Source organism: Hippopotamus amphibius, chromosome 9, assembly GCF_030028045.1.
Source record: "Hippopotamus amphibius kiboko isolate mHipAmp2 chromosome 9, mHipAmp2.hap2, whole genome shotgun sequence".
NCBI lineage: Eukaryota > Metazoa > Chordata > Mammalia > Artiodactyla > Hippopotamidae > Hippopotamus > Hippopotamus amphibius.
The window spans coordinates 125060811-125077586 of record NC_080194.1 but is presented as its reverse complement, the minus strand read 5'-3'; the positions used below and the strand labels follow the sequence as shown (position 1 = coordinate 125077586).

General features: G+C 54.4%; 1 protein-coding gene across 5 annotated transcripts in view; it reads left to right on the top strand.

Annotated features, from left to right (window-relative positions):
• Positions 1–16776, top strand: part of PPL (periplakin) — a 43689-nt gene that overhangs the window by 23161 nt on the left and 3752 nt on the right. For 3 of the 5 annotated variants that reach the window (XM_057747753.1, XM_057747752.1, XM_057747756.1), the window contains exons 3-21: positions 2061–2215; positions 2873–2993; positions 3584–3709; positions 3802–3843; positions 4853–5014; positions 5111–5218; positions 6160–6255; positions 7726–7848; positions 7943–8089; positions 8718–8869; positions 9782–9879; positions 10059–10216; positions 11106–11284; positions 11368–11506; positions 12385–12578; positions 13860–14064; positions 14782–14865; positions 15565–15681; positions 16171–16263. In XM_057747753.1, coding sequence (XP_057603736.1) covers positions 2061–2215; positions 2873–2993; positions 3584–3709; positions 3802–3843; positions 4853–5014; positions 5111–5218; positions 6160–6255; positions 7726–7848; positions 7943–8089; positions 8718–8869; positions 9782–9879; positions 10059–10216; positions 11106–11284; positions 11368–11506; positions 12385–12578; positions 13860–14064; positions 14782–14865; positions 15565–15681; positions 16171–16263 — 2499 coding nt within the window. Of the gene's footprint in view, positions 1–2060; positions 2216–2872; positions 3017–3583; positions 3710–3801; positions 3844–4852; positions 5015–5110; positions 5219–6159; positions 6256–7725; positions 7849–7942; positions 8090–8717; positions 8870–9781; positions 9880–10058; positions 10217–11105; positions 11285–11367; positions 11507–12384; positions 12579–13859; positions 14065–14781; positions 14866–15564; positions 15682–16170; positions 16264–16776 lie in introns of those variants that run through there. The other 2 variants (XM_057747754.1, XM_057747757.1) reach the window with 2 other exon arrangements.

The following is a 16776-nucleotide window of genomic DNA, read 5'->3' as shown; positions in this document are numbered from 1 at the left end:
TATGTCAGTCCCTATGACTTTTTTTTTTTTTGTATTTCAATAAACTTGACTATGGAAAGTGTCCAAATTTTAAGAGTTCACCCTGTGAGTTTTTGCATAAGTAGGTAACCATGGAGCCATTACTCAGGTGAAGATAGAGGACATTTCCCGAAAGGTCCTGGGGGACCTTCCCAATCAATATCCCCCAGAGATAACCACCGCGCTGACCTCTGCCCTCATTGATCAGTCTTGCCGGACTGTGGACTCTTGAACACCCACATGCCTTCTCTAGGTTAGAGGTGCTCTCTCGTCTCAGCTGGAGACAGCTTGTATTCCCACACAGCCCCTGCACCTGCATGAATTAGGAAATGATTAATTTACTTCCTCCTTTTGCAAAATTAATCTTTGACACTATAACTGCCCAGCAGAGCTTCAGATCAACTGGTAAAGAAGGAGTCGATAAAATTCCACCCAAGCCAAGAACCATGACGTTTTGTTGTAACATTTTAACTGGCCGGACCCACCCGTGGTGGGGCGATGGCCCAACGCCATTGGCCTTCTGCCATGCTGGGCCCCCCTTCTCAGCCCTCCCAGAGCTGGCAAAGGAAAGACCTGGAAAGATGGGCTGGATACCATCTCTTCCTCCGAGACGAAGTTGAGTTGTGTGACAGGCACCACATCACCTCCATTCACTTCTTTTTCCTTTTGCCATTTCTTCTTTCTTTTTATTTTTTAGCAGCTTTTTTGAGGCATGTTTTACAAATCAGGAAATGTACCCCCTTCAAGCATACAGTGCAGTGATTTCTAGTAACGTCAGCAAGTGGTGTAGCCATTTCCATAGGTCAGTTTCAGAACTTTCTCATGCCTTCGTAAGATTGCCTGTGTCCATTGCCTGTGGATTCCCACTCCTCTCCAGCCCTTGGCAACCACTCATCTACTCTCTGCCTGTGGATTAGCCGACTCGGGGCAGTTCCCATAGATCAGCCCCGTGCGATGTGGCCTTCTGTGTCTGGCTCCTCTCACTTGTGTGGTTCTGAAGCTTGTCCCCATCTGTGCTCCTATCTTCTCCCTGCCAAGGAAGAGTCCTCTGGGCACTTACATGCCTTTCCTAAAGCAGGGATTTCTCTTACTCCCATTGCAGAGATGGGGACGCTGATACCCAGTGAGGGGAGGGGACTGGGCTCTTGGGGTCCCCCGTGTGACCCCCGTCTGTGCTCAATCCAGTCTCTGACTCGTCCTCCCTGGGCCTGGCGTCCCCAGGGCCTGGCATGGTGCCCAGTCATGCTCCCTGAAAGTCCACTAAGTGGATTAAGGGGCCGTGTTTAGAAACCTGCTGTCCCCGCTGCCAATTCATTGTTCTTCCCTAAATAAGCAGAGACCCTGTATTCATCAGCAATTTATCGATTGTACCTCCCAGATGCCCACCCACTCTGTTCATTCTCACCATTCACGGGTGACACCCCCGTACGGGCCACCCTCGTCTCTCACCTGGGCCCTGTCACAACCCCTGACTGTGCTTCCAGCTTGTACCCTGTTCCCTGTAGAGCCCCTGGAGGAATGGCCTTTAAGGACAGGTGGGACCATGCCCTGTGCCCTCTGCCACTTCCTCCCCCATCCCTCCTTTCTGGTCTCAATCACAGCTGCCTTTCCTGCCACAGGGCCTTTGCACAGGCTATTCTCTCTGCCTAGAACACTCTTCACTTTCTTCCTTCATTCTTAGCCTGTGTCACCGCCTCAGAGGGGCCTCGCTGACCCCCAGAGCTCAAGCAGTTCCCCCACATTCCACCTCTGCTGTGTTTCCTTGGTAAACACTGACTTGTAGGAACTCGCAGTCACCTTTGTGAGGTTTATCTGTGACTTGCCTTTCGGCGGGGGGGGGCTCTCCCCCATGGGCCGGGGGTGGGGCCATGTCTCTGTGCACAGCTGTGTCCCAAGCGGGCCACAGCAGTCATTTGAGCAGAGGCTGGGCGGGGCCAAGGCAGCACCTCGCTGGCCCCTCTCCTCCCACCCCTCCTATCCTGGCAGTGCCCACTGAGTCCCCACCCACTGTCTCCCCCGCCCCTTTCTTATGACTCTCACAGGACCTGGCCCGGCTGCAGGAGGGCCGGCAGCCCGAGCACCAGGACGTGGCCCTGCAGAAGGTGTCGGACTCGGAGAAGCTGCTGTATGTGCTGGAGGCGGATTCGGCCATCGCCAAGCACATGAAGCACCCCCAGGGGGACATGATCGCCGAGGAGTAGGTTCCCTCCACTTCAGGTCCTGAGGGAGCTGCTCAGGGCCAGGGCAGGGGGCTGCAGCCGCCCAGCTTTCAGGAACCCGAGTCAGGGTCTGTTGAGGGCTAACTGGATGCCAGCACAAGCCAAACACTTTGTTATCCTCACAACAACCTATTTTGCAGTTGGGGAAACTGAGGCTAGGAGCAATGGTGTCCCCTGTCCTGGTCCTAGTGTGACCACAGCCCGCTGACCTCCAAGCTTGTGAGCACGCTCTATCCCGCCTGATGCCCAGCTGGCTTCCCGAGTTCCTGGCTCTCGCCTCAGCTCAGGTGTGGACAAAGCACTGTCCCTGCCATGGCCCCCACCACCCTGTGCGCCTGCTGGGTGGTGGGCTCCAGAGAGCAGCAGACCTGCCTATTTCTTCTGGAACCTCCTACGAATCTGGGCACACAGTAGGGCTCTTGGCAAACATTGGTGGGGGAAGGCAGAGTGAAGGAAAGTGGATAGGAGTGGGGTGGGAGTGATTGCCTGGACCCAAGGCCACTGTCACCCTGTCCTTCCAGGACACTGAACAAAACGCTGAGGCCAGGGGCTGGGGTGGGAGGTCCCCCTCAGGGCACAGGCAGCGCACCCGCCAACCAGCCCCGCTAACCAGGGTGGCCACTCTCCCTGCTCAGCATCCGTCAGCTGAAGGAGCGTGTAACCAACCTCCGCGGGAAACACAAGCAGATCTACAACCTGGCTGTGAAGGAAGTGAACCCACAGATCAACTGGGAGGCCCTGGTGGAGGAAAAGCTGGTATGAGCCAGGCTGCAGCTGAGGTGGGGCTGTGTGTGGGCTGGGAGACCCCCACCATTGAATGGGCACCACAGTCCTGCGAGGGAGGGAGTCGTGTTCCTGGTGTTTCCTGATGTTTGTGTCAATGAGATGAGCAAGGCTTAGAGAGGTGCAGAGTAGGCCCAGGGTCACACAGCAGAAATGGTAGAGATTGGGACCCTTGCAGTATCGTTGGAGTCCTGGCAGGCTGGGGGCAGTGGCCAGATTTCTGGCCCGCTGTTGCCCTTCCCATGCCCTCACTAGCCCGTCTCCACCATGGAGAAGCCCAGTCACCAGGTGACCCTGAGCAAGTGACTCCCCTGGTTGAGCCTATTTTCCCATCTGTGAAATGGAAATGGTAACCATGAGGGCCTCTGAGGTTGCTGTGAGATTAAATGAGATGGGATGTGACAGCCTCTTCCCACGTCCCTCCACGGCCACTTCGCACACTCCTTGGCTGGTGCTGTGAGGAGGAGGGCTGAGGCTCCTAGGGTACAGGGTACCAGGTGGGCTGCGAGTCCCGAGCCCCTGACTCACCCCCATGCATGTTGTCCCTTCGCTCACCTGGACAGGACAAGCTGAGTAGCCAGAGCTTCGGGACAGACCTGCCTCTGGTGGACCACCAGGTGGAGCAGCACAACATTTTCCACAATGAGGTCAAGGCCATCGGGCCCCACCTGGCCAAGGAAGGGGGCAAGGTGTGTGCATGGGGGTGAAGGGGACCCTGGGGACGAGGGCTCCCAGGGTCTGCACACCCCGTCCTAACCTATGCCCTTGGCTCCATCCTCAGGAACAGGACGGTGAACTCCAGGCCAAGTACCAGAAACTGCTGGTGAGATGTCCCCAGGAACAGGACGGGAGGGGATGGGAAGCTGGGCCGTGGGGACAGAAGTGTGTACAGTAAACACTTCAAACAGGATGGAGGGGGATGAAGTAGGAAGAGGCAGTACCCTGAGCCTCTATCTGAGAGGCACCCGTTTGCCCTGTTCTTGTGGAAAACCCCAAGAGACCCCACGTTCATCCTATCGTTTCCTTCTTAATGCTTTATTGAGCACCTACTGTGTGCCAAGTACAGTGCCACATGTTTAATAAGCAAAAGTTTCTACTTTTTCAAAACCTTTAAAGAATGTCTTCTTTTTAAAACTGCACAAATGATGCATAAATGCTTTCTTGTTGTGGACGTTACAGACACCTCAGATGTGAGAATGCAGAGGTGGTAATAGTGTAGCTGGTAGGAGGCTCTGGAGCCAGACTGCCTCCCTCCCTTCTGGTGGGGAGACCTTGAGCACGAGCTGCGGAGCCTCAGTTTCCTCATCTGTAAAGCAGTCACTTCCAGTCCCTGGTTCATAGGATGCTTTGAGGATTGCATGAGTTGATGTCCGTACACAGTCCTGGCACGTGGTGGGCCCCACAGATATGTTCACTACTGTTCTCATTTGCAGAGTGAAACGCAGACATCCCTCCTCCTTCCCCTCCTCCCTGCCTATAGTTTGCACTATAACATGTTAAAGACAAAAGTAGAAGCGTAGCTGCTGACATTTATTGAGCACCAACTGTATGCCAGGCTTGGTGCACTGAGTTATTCCCATTTTGCAGATGAGTAAACTGAGGCTTCACAAACATGTCAGTTCTGTGAGGGTTTTATCTGTTTTGCTCAGTGCTATATCCACAGGCCTTGGAGCTGTGCCCGGCACGTAGTAGATGGTCAATAAACATTTGCTAAATGAATGAAAGGGTTTCAGGGGGGTCGGGTGACTTATCCAAGGGAGTCCAGCAGGGCAGGAGGCGTGGAGCAAGGCTCTTGCTGGCAAGGCTGCAGCCCTGTCCTTGCCCGGCTGCAGGCAGCATCACAGGCACGGCAGCAGCAGCTGAGCTCGCTGAAGGACTACATGCAGCGCTGCACCAACGAGTTGTACTGGCTGGACCAGCAGGCCCAGAGCCGCATGCAGTACGACTGGAGTGACCGCAACCTCGACTACCCCAGCCGCCGGCGCCAGTATGAGGTGGGCACTGGGCTCTGAGGGTGCAGGCTGGGGGGCCAGGAAGGAGCATGGGGCTGCCCGGCTGGCCGCTGAGCCCCTCCACTGCCCCTGCTATAGAATTTCATCAACCGGAACCTGGAGGCCAAAGAGGAGAGAATTAACAAGCTGCACAGTGAGGGTGACCAGCTGCTTGCCGCCGAGCACCCCGGAAGGAACTCCATTGAGGTACGTGAGCCCCAAGAAGGGATGCCTTCTCCAGGCTGGCCTCCGGATGGCCTCTGCTCTGGGCTGCCTGCACCTGGGCAGGCCCCAAGTTGGGGGTCCTGTGTCTTGTGTCCTTCTGTCTGTCTCTCCGTTTTGCCACCTCCTCTTGCTCTGTCTCACCCTGCCGCCTCTCATTTTCTCGATGCCCTGCCCTCAGTCCCCAGACTTCTGAAGCCCATGTGGTACCCATATTAGTTTCCTATTACAGCTGTAACAAATGATGACAAACTTGGTGGCTTTAAACAACAGAAGGTTATTCTCTCATAGTTCTGAAGGCCAGAAATTTGAAATCAAGGTGTTAGCAGGCTTGTTTCCTCTGAGGTCTCTAGGGGAGAATCCTTCCTTGTGTCTCTCCCTACTTCTGCTGGCTACCCTTGGCATTCCTTGGTTTGGAGCTGCATCACTCCTGTATCTGCCTCTGTGTCTTCACATGGCCTCCTCAACTGTCTGTCATCTCCCCTTCTTATAAGGACACCAGTCACTGGATTTTTGGCCCACCCTAAATCCAAGATGATTTCGTCTTGAGATCCTTAACCAACTACATCTGCAAAGACCCTACTTCCAAATAAAGTCACATTCTGAGTTCTGGTGGACATGGATTTGGGGAGTACATTTGTGAGATTTTTTTTTTTAAGTACCACTTTGTCTGGGCAGACACAGCCCCTACTTGTCCCTCGTGCAGTGCACAACCTGAGCACCTGTACACGGCAGCCCTGCTTGGCTCCTTAACACATTCCCCTCTCTCCTTCTCCCACCCCTGAGCAGGAGCTGGCTTGGAACCACAGCCATGCAGAGGCCAGATGCCCCTCTCCTCTACCCTTTCCTGATCTGGAATCCTGTCATCCCTCCCTTGGTGTCCCAGGTACCTGGCCAGCAACAATCTGCCCCCTTTCTCCTGGCAGGCTCACATGGAGGCTGTGCACGCAGATTGGAAGGAGTACCTGAACCTGCTCATCTGTGAGGAGAGCCACCTGAAGTACATGGAAGACTACCACCAGGTACCTGCCAGCCTGGGGCCCCACTGGTAGGAGCACTCATTGCCCACTTGGCTCACTGGTGGCCTCAGCACCACTTCCTCCAATAGCCTTGCAAGGCTGCCTTCCCAGGCCTACCACTGCCTGCGCTTCTGATGACATGGGCATGCCCCAAGCTTGCCAGGCCCTTGTCCGTCTTCCCTGGGGGTTGGGGCTGGACAGTCTGACTCACCAGGATAGTGTAGGTGCAGGAATAGGTGTGTGGGGTTTTAATTTTGGTAAAATATATATAATATGAAATGTGCCATTTTAGGCATTTTTTAAAAGAACTTTTATTGAGATACAGTTAACATACAATAAAATGCATGTATCTAGAGTGTACAGTTTGGTATCCCAATCTCCCAATTCATTCCCCCTCAACCCTCCCCGCTTTCCCCACTTGGTGTCCGCATGTTTGTTCTCTACATCTGTGTGTCTATTTTTGCATTTTAGGCATTTTTAAGTGTACGATCCAGTGGATTCATTACATTCACAATGTTGTGCAACCAGCACCACTGCCTTTCCAAAACTTTTTCATCACCCCAAATAGGAACTCTGTACCCAATAAACAATCACTCCCTATTCTGACCCCTGGTAACTGCTCAACTACTTTCTGTCTCTTTGAATTTGCCTATTTTAGATATTTCATAGAAGTGGAATCACATGATATGTGGCCTTTTGTGTCTGGCTCTTTCACTGAACCTAATGTTGTCCAGGTTCCTCATGTTGTAGCATGAACCAGAACTTCATTCCTTTTCATGGTTGAGTAATATTCCATTGCATGCATGGACCACATTGTCCGTGTATATCCATTCACCTGTTGATGGATACAGGTGCATTGATGGAAGCATTGTTTCCACAGGGATGTGTGTTTTCAACAAGAGAGTTGCACATGATTCTTATGAGTAGGCGGTCTGGGGACACTTGAACTCAGATGACACTAATGTAACTAACTCCTGATTCAGTGTCTCAGCCCTGCTGGGCCGTGAGCTTCACAGGAATCCCAAAATCATGTTCACAGCTGTAGCCCAGGGGACGGCTGACAATGAATGATTCCAGAGCTGATGGGCTGAACAATGGGCAAGAGAGTTTTCTAGAACCATGTGGGGAGGCTTATCTTCCATGTACTAAGACTTAGAATAAGTCAGGGTGTCCCCAGCACAAAGAGAGGAGTGGAATAGAGGAGACCCCTAAGCTTACTGGTATACACATGAAAACAACATGTCATGGAGGTGGCCTTGCATGGATTGGTGGGAAGGGACCCGGCTTCTCCCTGTGAAGCCCCCCAGGAAGCTGGGCTGAGGAGGGCTGGGGATGTCCCCGAGCAGCAGAACCTGTGGAGTGGGAGTGGGAGGCCCAGCCCCACCTGGGAATGGGCTTACAGTCACAGCCAGGATTAGCCCCAGGCATCCTAGTGGTGTCCTGTCCGTGATAGGGCCCCCGGGTCTTCCCTAGTTCCACAAAGACATGAAGGATGCCCAGGAGCTGCTGTGCAAGGTGGACTTGGACCTGAATCAGAAATACAGCCCTGACTTCAAAGACCGATACCAGATTGAATTGCTGCTGCGGGAGCTGGACGTGAGTGATGCCTGAGCAGGCCCCTCCCCAGCCCCCTGCCTGCTGACTGGGGAAAGCCGCATAGTCTCACCTGGGTACTCCCCTCCACGTTCAGGACCAGGAGAAGGCTCTGGACAAGTACGAGCACGTGGTGCAGGGCCTGCAGAAGCGAGGGCAACAGGTGGTGCCCCTCAAGTACCGCCGGGAGATGCCACTCAAGCCCATCCCCGTGGAGGCTCTCTGTGACTTTGAGAGTGACCAGGTGAGCCCCTGCCCAGGTGCTCTAGGTGCCCCAGGTAGGCTGGGCCCAGATCTGCCTCTTCTCGTGTCACGGAAAGGTCTTAGGGGTGACATGGCCGGAAAGAGAGCCTCAGATCTTTTCAGGAGTTATGTTCATCTCTGTCATTGGGGTCACTCTTTGCCAACCCCCCACCCCACCTGCTGCCCAGGCCTTCTGTCCTACCAGCTCAGTGGCCCCAGTCATTCCAGCAGAAGTCCCAGGGAAGATTCTCATTGGCCCACTCTGAGTCATATGTCCAGCCTAAACTGATCACTGTGGCCGGGGATGCCATTCTCTCATTGGCCAGACCTGAGTCACTTGTCCACCCCAAGAAGTCAGGGAATGGAAGGATGAGACGACATGGGCTGGGACTGCACGGGGGGTCCCCAAAGGGAAATCCAGGTGGGTGGTAGGCCCGCAGACCCAACACACGCTCCCTTGATGCTGGCCCCTCTCAGCTCTCTACGCGGAAACGTCTTGGGGAGGGTCTGAGAGACAGGCTAAGGCTCCCCAGGTCCCAGAGTTAGGGCCAGGGCTGACAGTGACTGGGTTCCTGGCCACCAGCCCGGGCGGGTCTCTCTGTGTGTTCTGACTTGCGTGTTCCCGCCAGGGCCTGATCTCTCGGGGCTACAGCTACACCCTGCAGAGGAACAATGGGGAGAGCTGGGACCTCACGGACAGCTCGGGGAATGAGCTGACTGCCCCTGCCATCTGCTTCATGATTCCCCCCACTGACCCCGAGGCCCTGGCTCTGGCTGACAGGTATGGGGGCAAAGGAAGGAGTCAGCGTGGGCTGGCCCCATCCCCTGGGCCCCTCAGGACCTGTTCACAGCCCTGGACACCCCAACTCAGCCTCAGGGTGCCACTGACATTCCCACACCTGCACCCCCTTGGAGGCTCAAGTGGCAGCAGCAGATCCTGTTGGCCAGGCTGACTTGTGTGTGAACATCCCGCTCTGGGCACACTTCAGGGAGTGGTTTCTCTGCAAGTGCCTCTGGGCCTTTGCACACGCTGCTCCCTCTACCTGCACACCAACCCACCACCTTATTGGCTCAGGCCTCTCGGTTTGAAAGCCCAGCCCAGGGTCACCTCTTCTGTGAAGCCTTCCCTGACTGCCCCCTTGTCCTCTACCCTGGCTCCGGGAAAAGGGCTGCCGCCTCTTGGCTCTCAAGCACCTTCTGCCACTGCTCGTGCTGCTCTTATGAGGGTGCTTTGTGTCTGTGTCAGTCTCGTTGGGCAGGGGCTCCTTGAGATATACTATTTCAGGGCCTTGTTAAGTACCTGGTGCAAAGCAAGTACCCAAGAACTCTTTGTTGAATGAGTGATTCGAGGAATTCCTTCATTTTTTCATTCACCTCCTTTGTACTGCTTCCTCAGGGGTAACATCCTGGTGGGGAAAACAAATAAGCAAACAAGATAATTTTAGATAGTAAGACTTGCTATGAAGAAAAGAGAGAGACAAAGAAGGGAAGGAGGGAACGAAGGGATCTGTTGAACCCAGGAGCAAAGAAAGACCAGCGCTTCAGCATACTCCATGTGTGCCAACTGTTCAAAGCATATTGATGAGCCGCCCAATTCCTCGGGGCTGTCTGTCCAGCCAGAGTCCAGAGTGGGTCAGTGGGCGGTGGAGGCGGTGGGCTGCCCTGGGGCCCCAGCCAGTTTTTGCTGTCACAGCCTGAGCAGCCAGTACCAGAGCCTGCGGCAGAAGGCAGCTGGGAGCAGGAAGGCACTCCAGCAGCGGCATGAGGTGCTGAAGGCAGAGAACTCTGGAGGTGGGTGCCAGGGCTGCCGCCCGAGGCTCTGGGAGACAGGGAGGAGGGGCCGGACCCAGGGTCTGTGCTGCAGATGGGACAGCAGGTGTTGCAGAGGGGGAGGCTGAGCTGCCTCCTAGGCATCCTCCCTTGGGCCTCACGACCCCCACTGCCACCCGACTCTGATTTCCCTCCGGCAGATGCCTCTGACCTGCAGGGCCGGCAGCTGCTGGCTGGCTTGGACAAGGTGACCAGCGACCTGGACCGGCAGGAGAAGGCCATCACAGGGATCCTGCGGCCGCCACTGGAGCAGGGCCGGGCCGTGCAGGACAGTGCCGAGCGGGCCAAGGACCTCAAGGTACCCCAGGCAGGGGGCACAGGCTGGCCCACTAGCTCCCCAGGGCCCCTGCTCAAGGTCTCATCCCCACTAGGGGGTCTTGGTGCTCGACAGGGACCACCTGCTACATATAAAAAGAAGTCATAAGTCGTGGGGAGGGGGGCTGTTTTAGGCCGAGGACTGAGGAGGTGCCTGAGGCCTGGAGCCCCCCAGACACGTCCCCAGCAGAAAGGGCTTGGGGCAGAGCTGACGACAGCGGGACTGCGGCCTGAGCAGCTCAGCACTGAGCTGAGTGAAAGGCCGTGGTGCCCGGCGGCACATGGGCCCTGGGGCGACTGAGCCAGCTTGCTCGCCTTGACCACAGACACACCATTTAAACCCAAACCTCCGTTTCTTCAGTAAAATGGGCTGGTCCCCACTCAGGGGGCCTTGGGAGGATGGGGCGAGATGAGACACATGAACACCATCCATTGCTTACCTCTTTCCCACACACACCGTTTCCCGGGCCCTCGGTGCCCTCCGCCGTGGGCGCGACTCTTTCCAGTTTACAGAAGAGGAACCGGGCTCAGAGAAGTGCCGTGGCCCTCGATGGGGCTCACACCAGGGCTGGTACAGGGGTGGTGGCAAGGCTGGGCCCCACCACATCCCCTCCTAAGCTGCTTGGAGCCGTACCCACCTCATCGGGGTTGCCCCCACTGTTCGTGTGTAGTGGGAACAGGAAGTGCTTGATGATTACTTGCTAATTTTCACCACTCGTGAGTCACCCTCCACTGCATCAGAATTCCCGGGGATGCTCATTACAGACTCCTAGGCTGGCACCCCAGACCCCGTCAGGCCCCCCGGGGAGGACGTCCCTGTGGGGAGAGGGGCTGCTGGCTGTGGCCAACGCAAGGGGCTCTGGTCCCCACAGAACATCACCAACGAGCTGCTGCGGATCGAGCCCGAGAAGGCGCGCAGCACGGCCGAGGGCAAGGCATTCGTGCAGGCCCTCCCAGGCAGCGGCAGCGCAGCCCTGCTGAGGACGCGGGTGGAGGACACCCAGTGCAGATACGAGCGCCTGGTGCAGCTGCTGGACGCGGCCCAGGAGAAGTGGGTGCAGACGGGCTGCGGGGAGGCCAGGCAGGGTCAAGGGCCAGGCCACACCCCCGCCAACTCCTGACTCATGTCCGCAGGGTCGACATTGCCAACCGCCTGGAGAAGAGCCTGCAGCAGGGCCGGGAGGTGCTGGCCATGTACGAGAACCAACTGGCCCAGGAGGACACAGTGCCCGAGAGTGGCCACGCCCTGGACAGCAAGAGGCAGGAGCTGGCGGTGAGTCCTGAGCCTCGGGAGCCTTTCTCTGAGCTGTGCATGGGCTCCAGGTGCCACTCCCACAGCCCCACCTCTGGGTAGCTGAGGGGCCCAAAGCCCAGGGCAGCGAGTCTCTCCAGGTTTGGAGTCCCAGCCGCACACGGGGTTTGTGTGGCCTGTGGAAATCAGGTGCTACTACCTTAAAATCAAATATCCACATAATCCCTTGGGAATCCCCTGGCAGTCCACTGGTTAGGATGCTGTGTTCTCATTGCCGTGGCCCAGGTTCAATCCCTGGTCAGGGAACTAAGATCCCACAAACCACATGGCCTTTAAAAAAAAAAAAAAAAAGGTCTGCATAATCCTCCCAGATTTCCAGTGTCTCTGGACAAGCAGATCTGACCACCTGGGCCCACACACCCTTAGGGCAGGTCAGCTGAGCACAGGAGCCTCTGCACCAGCCCAGCATCTGCCCTCTTCATAGTTGCTGCTGGGCCTGCTCTAAGCACGGGGGTCTGTGAGCCCGCGAGAGGCCCCTTATTCACAAACCATCTCACAAAACCCTTGCCCTGTGGTGAGAGCCTCACCTCAGAGCCCAGGAAACAGGCTCAGAGCCCAGAGCCTTTGCCAAGGCCACCCCAGTCTCGGGCACGGGCATGTGCTGTGCGCCGCAGGGTTTTAGCATCTGGTTTTCCCAGGGTATTGTTCATTGTAATGAAATGGAAGCTGCAGAAATGACCACAGGTTTGAGGAGAAATTAAGAGGCAAAGGCCCAGTCCCTGCCCAGGCCCAGGCCCACCACCCCCTCAAAGTGGGCGGCCCCAAGTGCTGTGGGTGGCACCGTCCGGGCCGTGGAGCTCTGGCTGCAGCGCCCGCCACCTGCCTCTCCGCCCCGGCAGGCCATGGCCTCCGAGCTGCAGGCCCGGAAGGCCCTCCTCAGCGAGGTGGAGCAGAACCTACAGGCAGCCAAGCAGTGCTCTGGCTCGCTGGCCAGCCGCTTCCAGGAGCACTGCCCAGACCTGGAGCGCCAGGAGGCCGAGGTGCACAAGCTGCGCCAGCGCTTCGACAACCTCTGCCAGCAGGTGGAGCTCAGGTGAGGGGGCTGCGTGGGGGCCTCGGCTTAGTCTGCCTTGAGGCACCAAAGTGGGATTTGTTCAGACAACACTGAGGCTGTTTGTTTCCTAAATAATTTCCTCTTTTTGAAAAAAGCAGTATATATACAAGATAAAAAACTCAAAGGGATTATAATGACCAGACCCTCCCCTAAGATCAGCACTGCTACCGGTTCTTGTGTGTCCTTCCAAAAACATTCTGTGCGAGCTGGGGAAGGCAGACAGCACACCGCATACAGTGTGTCTTGCTGTTCTCCCTGTCATATATTTTCCTGGCCTGATGAGTCAGCAAGTGTTCCCTCCTCCTCCTCTGTTTTCTGGAAGAGTTTGTGTAGAATGGGTATTACTTCCCTAAATGCTTGGAAGAATTCACCAGTGAAGCCATCTGGGCCTGCAATTTGGTTTTTTTGTGTGTAAGAAGGTTTTGAACTACAAACTCAACCTCTTTAATAAATATTGGACTATTTGGGTCACCTAATGCTTGAGCAACTTTAGAAGTTTGTGTCTTTCAAGGACACATTGTCCACCTCATCAAGTTGATGAGTTTCTTGGCATAAAACCGTTCATAGTATTCTCTTATCCTTGACTGTCTGCAGGATCTTGAGGGAATGTCCTTGCTCTCATACCTGATGTTATATCTTCTTTTGTTGTATTTGTTCATTTTTTCCCCCTCCTGATCATTTTGAGGTTTACCACTTTATTGACTGTTTCAATGAACCAGCTTCGGTCACAGTGATCTTTCTCCTGTTTTCCTGTTTCCTGTTTCCCTGACATCTGCTCGGTATTATTTCCTACTGCTGCTTACATAGGTTCAATTTGCTCTTCTTTTTCTTCCTTAAGATAGCAGCTCAGATTGTTGACTTGAGAGCTTTCTTTTTTTCTAATCTAAGCATTTAAAACTGCATACTTCCCACTAAGCGCTGCTTTCGTTGTGTCCCACAAATTTTGATGTTTTTATTTTCAGTGAGTTCAAAAGTTTTCCTCACCTCCCTTGTGATTTCCCCTTGGATCCATGAGTTATTTAGTCCTAGAATTCACAGTGGGCACCCCCGTGAGTACACACACGTGGGCCTTCCTGTGTTTTACAGAGGCTGGGCAGTATTCCAACCCAATATTCCGTAGTTTACCGAACTACTTCCTTCCTGGTGAATGTTTAGGTTATTTACAGTTAAATTACCTTTGGTGACCTCTTTAAAAAGGGACAGCAGGCAGCTTTCAGTGAGACCTGAGAGCTCAAAGGCCTGACCGGCTTTGCCCCTCAGGACCCAGAACCTGCAGAGTGCCCGGGCTGCTTACAACGCCTTCTGCAGTGGCCGTGACTGCCTGCTGCAGTTCCTGTCCCACATCCCCAGCTACGAGCCCCAGGAGACAGATGGCCTCGGCCAGATGGAGACCAAGCTGAACAACCAGAAGGTGAGACAGCCGCTTCCAGGTTCACAGGTGCACGGTCGCAAGGAGGGGTTGGAGGTGAGCAAGCCCCTTTGTGGACGGGGGCCTGGCAGCGGTCCTGGCCGGGTGGGCTCCCAGCACCCGAGTCTCTGAGAACCAGGGTCTCTCTCACCTCTCCCTCCTCGGTACCCAACATCGGGCCTGACCCAGTGCTGGCACTCCACACAGACTGGCTAAATAAGCAAATAGCTACAGGGACACAGAGGAGTGAGCCCTCGTGGGTAAAACCCATTTCCAAAGCCCAGAGTCCTGGCTCCCCAGAAGGCAGCAGGGCCTGGGGGTGAAAGACGAGGAACAGGAAACCCAACAGCCTGGTCTCAAATCCTGCTCCTGCCCCCATTAGCCTTGTGCCCATGGGCCAGTCACTGTGCCACACTATGCCTGGGTTTCCTTGTTCATAAACTGGAGGTGAGAAGGGTGCCCACCTCACAGGATGTTGGGAGATTCAGTGAGATAATCTAAGAAAGCTCCTAGAACAGTGCCTGACATTTTGACGCACTCAGTAAACACAACTTTCCTGCCAGAGATAATTATCTTCTTGGCCCTTCTTCACTCAGGCTTAGAGCTCTAAAAAAAAAAAAAAACAAATGTGAACAAGGAAGCCATTCGTTATACTTGGTGCTATAGAAGAATTCTAGACTCTAAGGAATCCAGCTACTCTATCTAGGTTTTGGGTTTTTTTTTTTGTTTTTTTTTTTTTAATTTTTGGTTTTTGAAGTCTCTGTTGTTTTACAGAACCTGCTAGATGAAATAGCAAGAAGGGAAGAGGAAGTACAAAAAGTCTATGCCCACTCCCAGCAGTACCAGCAATCTGTCAAGGTGAGAAGTGACACCCTGCCCAGAGTGTAAGGGAGCTGGGCCTCTCCCCGCCGGCTGGGCTGGCGGGGGCATCCTCAGGCACTGCTGGTGGCCGTGCAGACTAGCACAACAGCCCTTTGGGAAACAAGATGGTACTAGGCATCGAATACCAGAAAAGGATTTTCTACTGTTTAAAGCAGTAACTGGGGGAATTTATCCTAAAGAAAAATTATGAAAGAATAATCATGTGGGATTAACAAATTCATTGTACAACAGAATTATTTACAATAGCAAAATAGACAAACTAGAAATAACCTAAATGTCCAACAGAGGAACAGCTAGCAAATTATCACGTAACCACACGATGGATGTTAGTCATCAAACTGATCCACAGGAGGGTCAGAAGGAGGCAGCGTGAGAAAAGGCTTACAGTACAGAGCTAAGCGAAGAGGCAGAACACCACGTCCTCTCAGCCAGGGAAGGCCTGGAGGGAGCATGCGTTGGGGACGGAGGGGGATTGTGGGCCCACTTTTTCTTGTCTGGTATGTTGTTAGGGGACGTAGTTAAGTACCATTGACGGATCAATGGTTCTCAAAGCCTCCTGGCAGTCAGAACAGGGTGTGGCTGAGCGGAAGACCTCTGCAGTCAGCTGGAAGGGGTATAAGGACATTGTGGTCTCACCTGCTCTCGTCTGCCCTCTGCCATGTCTCTCTCACCCAGGACTACGAGTTGGAAGCAGAGAAACTCAGGTCCTTCCTTGACTTGGAGAATGGAAGGAACAGCCACGTGAGCAAGAGGGCCAGGCTCCACTCCCCGGCCGCCAAAGTGAGGGAAGAGGTGAGCTCTGCGGGCCGGGCCTTCTCGGAGTTCTCTCCCTCCTGAGAGCAAGGCATGCAGGCCTCAGAGACACACACACAATAGGGAAACTGGGCTGAGAGCCCTCCTGGGTGCCAACAGGTTCAGTAAGAGACGATAATAACTTATTCTGGGGCAGCGACATTAATATGCCTAGAAAGACAGCCTCCTGGGCTTACGTGAGCCGGAGGCACAGACTCCCCCTGCTCCCCCTAAGTAAGTAGGCACACACGGAGAGCGGATGTTATCAGCTCCTTCCATACACGAGCGCGTTAAGGCTCAGAGACAGACTTGCTCAAGGGTTTAGGCGTCTGACTCTAAATCCAGTTTTCTCTCCCGCAGATGAGACTGTAGCAGAACTCTAGGTAGGAAGGGGCAAGAAGGTACCCTCTCCCCTCAAATGCCAGACTTTTCAAACACTGTCCAGCTCATCCTCGCTTAGCCTGTTGACTCCTGTCTGCTTTCCTGTAGGAAGCGGCTCTTGCTGCCAAGTTCACGGAAGTTAATGCCATCAACAGACAGAGGCTGCAGAATCTGGAGTTTGCTCTGAATCTCCTGAGACAGGTAATGGAGCTCAGTAAGGCATTCTACTCAAAACTACCCCAACAGCTGATAAATAAGACTCATTACGCCTCAGAGAAATAGCCTGTGACCAGTGGGCGTGTCCCCGTGCTAACAGAGCAGGGTGGTGCCAGTGCAGATGCTGGCCCACACCTGTGCCCGTGTACATGAGTCCAATGTGCATGTCCCATCCCTCAAACATCTGCTGAGTACCCAGAAAACGGTAACATTTTTAAAAGTCCAAAATATTTATGACAACATTGTAACAGTAAGAAAGTGGAAGCAACTCACTATTCACCAGCAATGCCTGAGCGACTGAGCCAGGGTCTGTCCACACAGTGGAAAACGACAAAGCTGTCACACGATGAGGTGGTGCTCTCTGTGCCGCTGCGGATTCTCTCGTAAGTACAAAAGCCAGGGTGCAGAACAGGCACCACCATTAGTGCAGAAAAAAATAGATACGTGTCGCACACAAAAATATACATGTCCCAAAGGTGAGAGTATCCTGTAGGAACA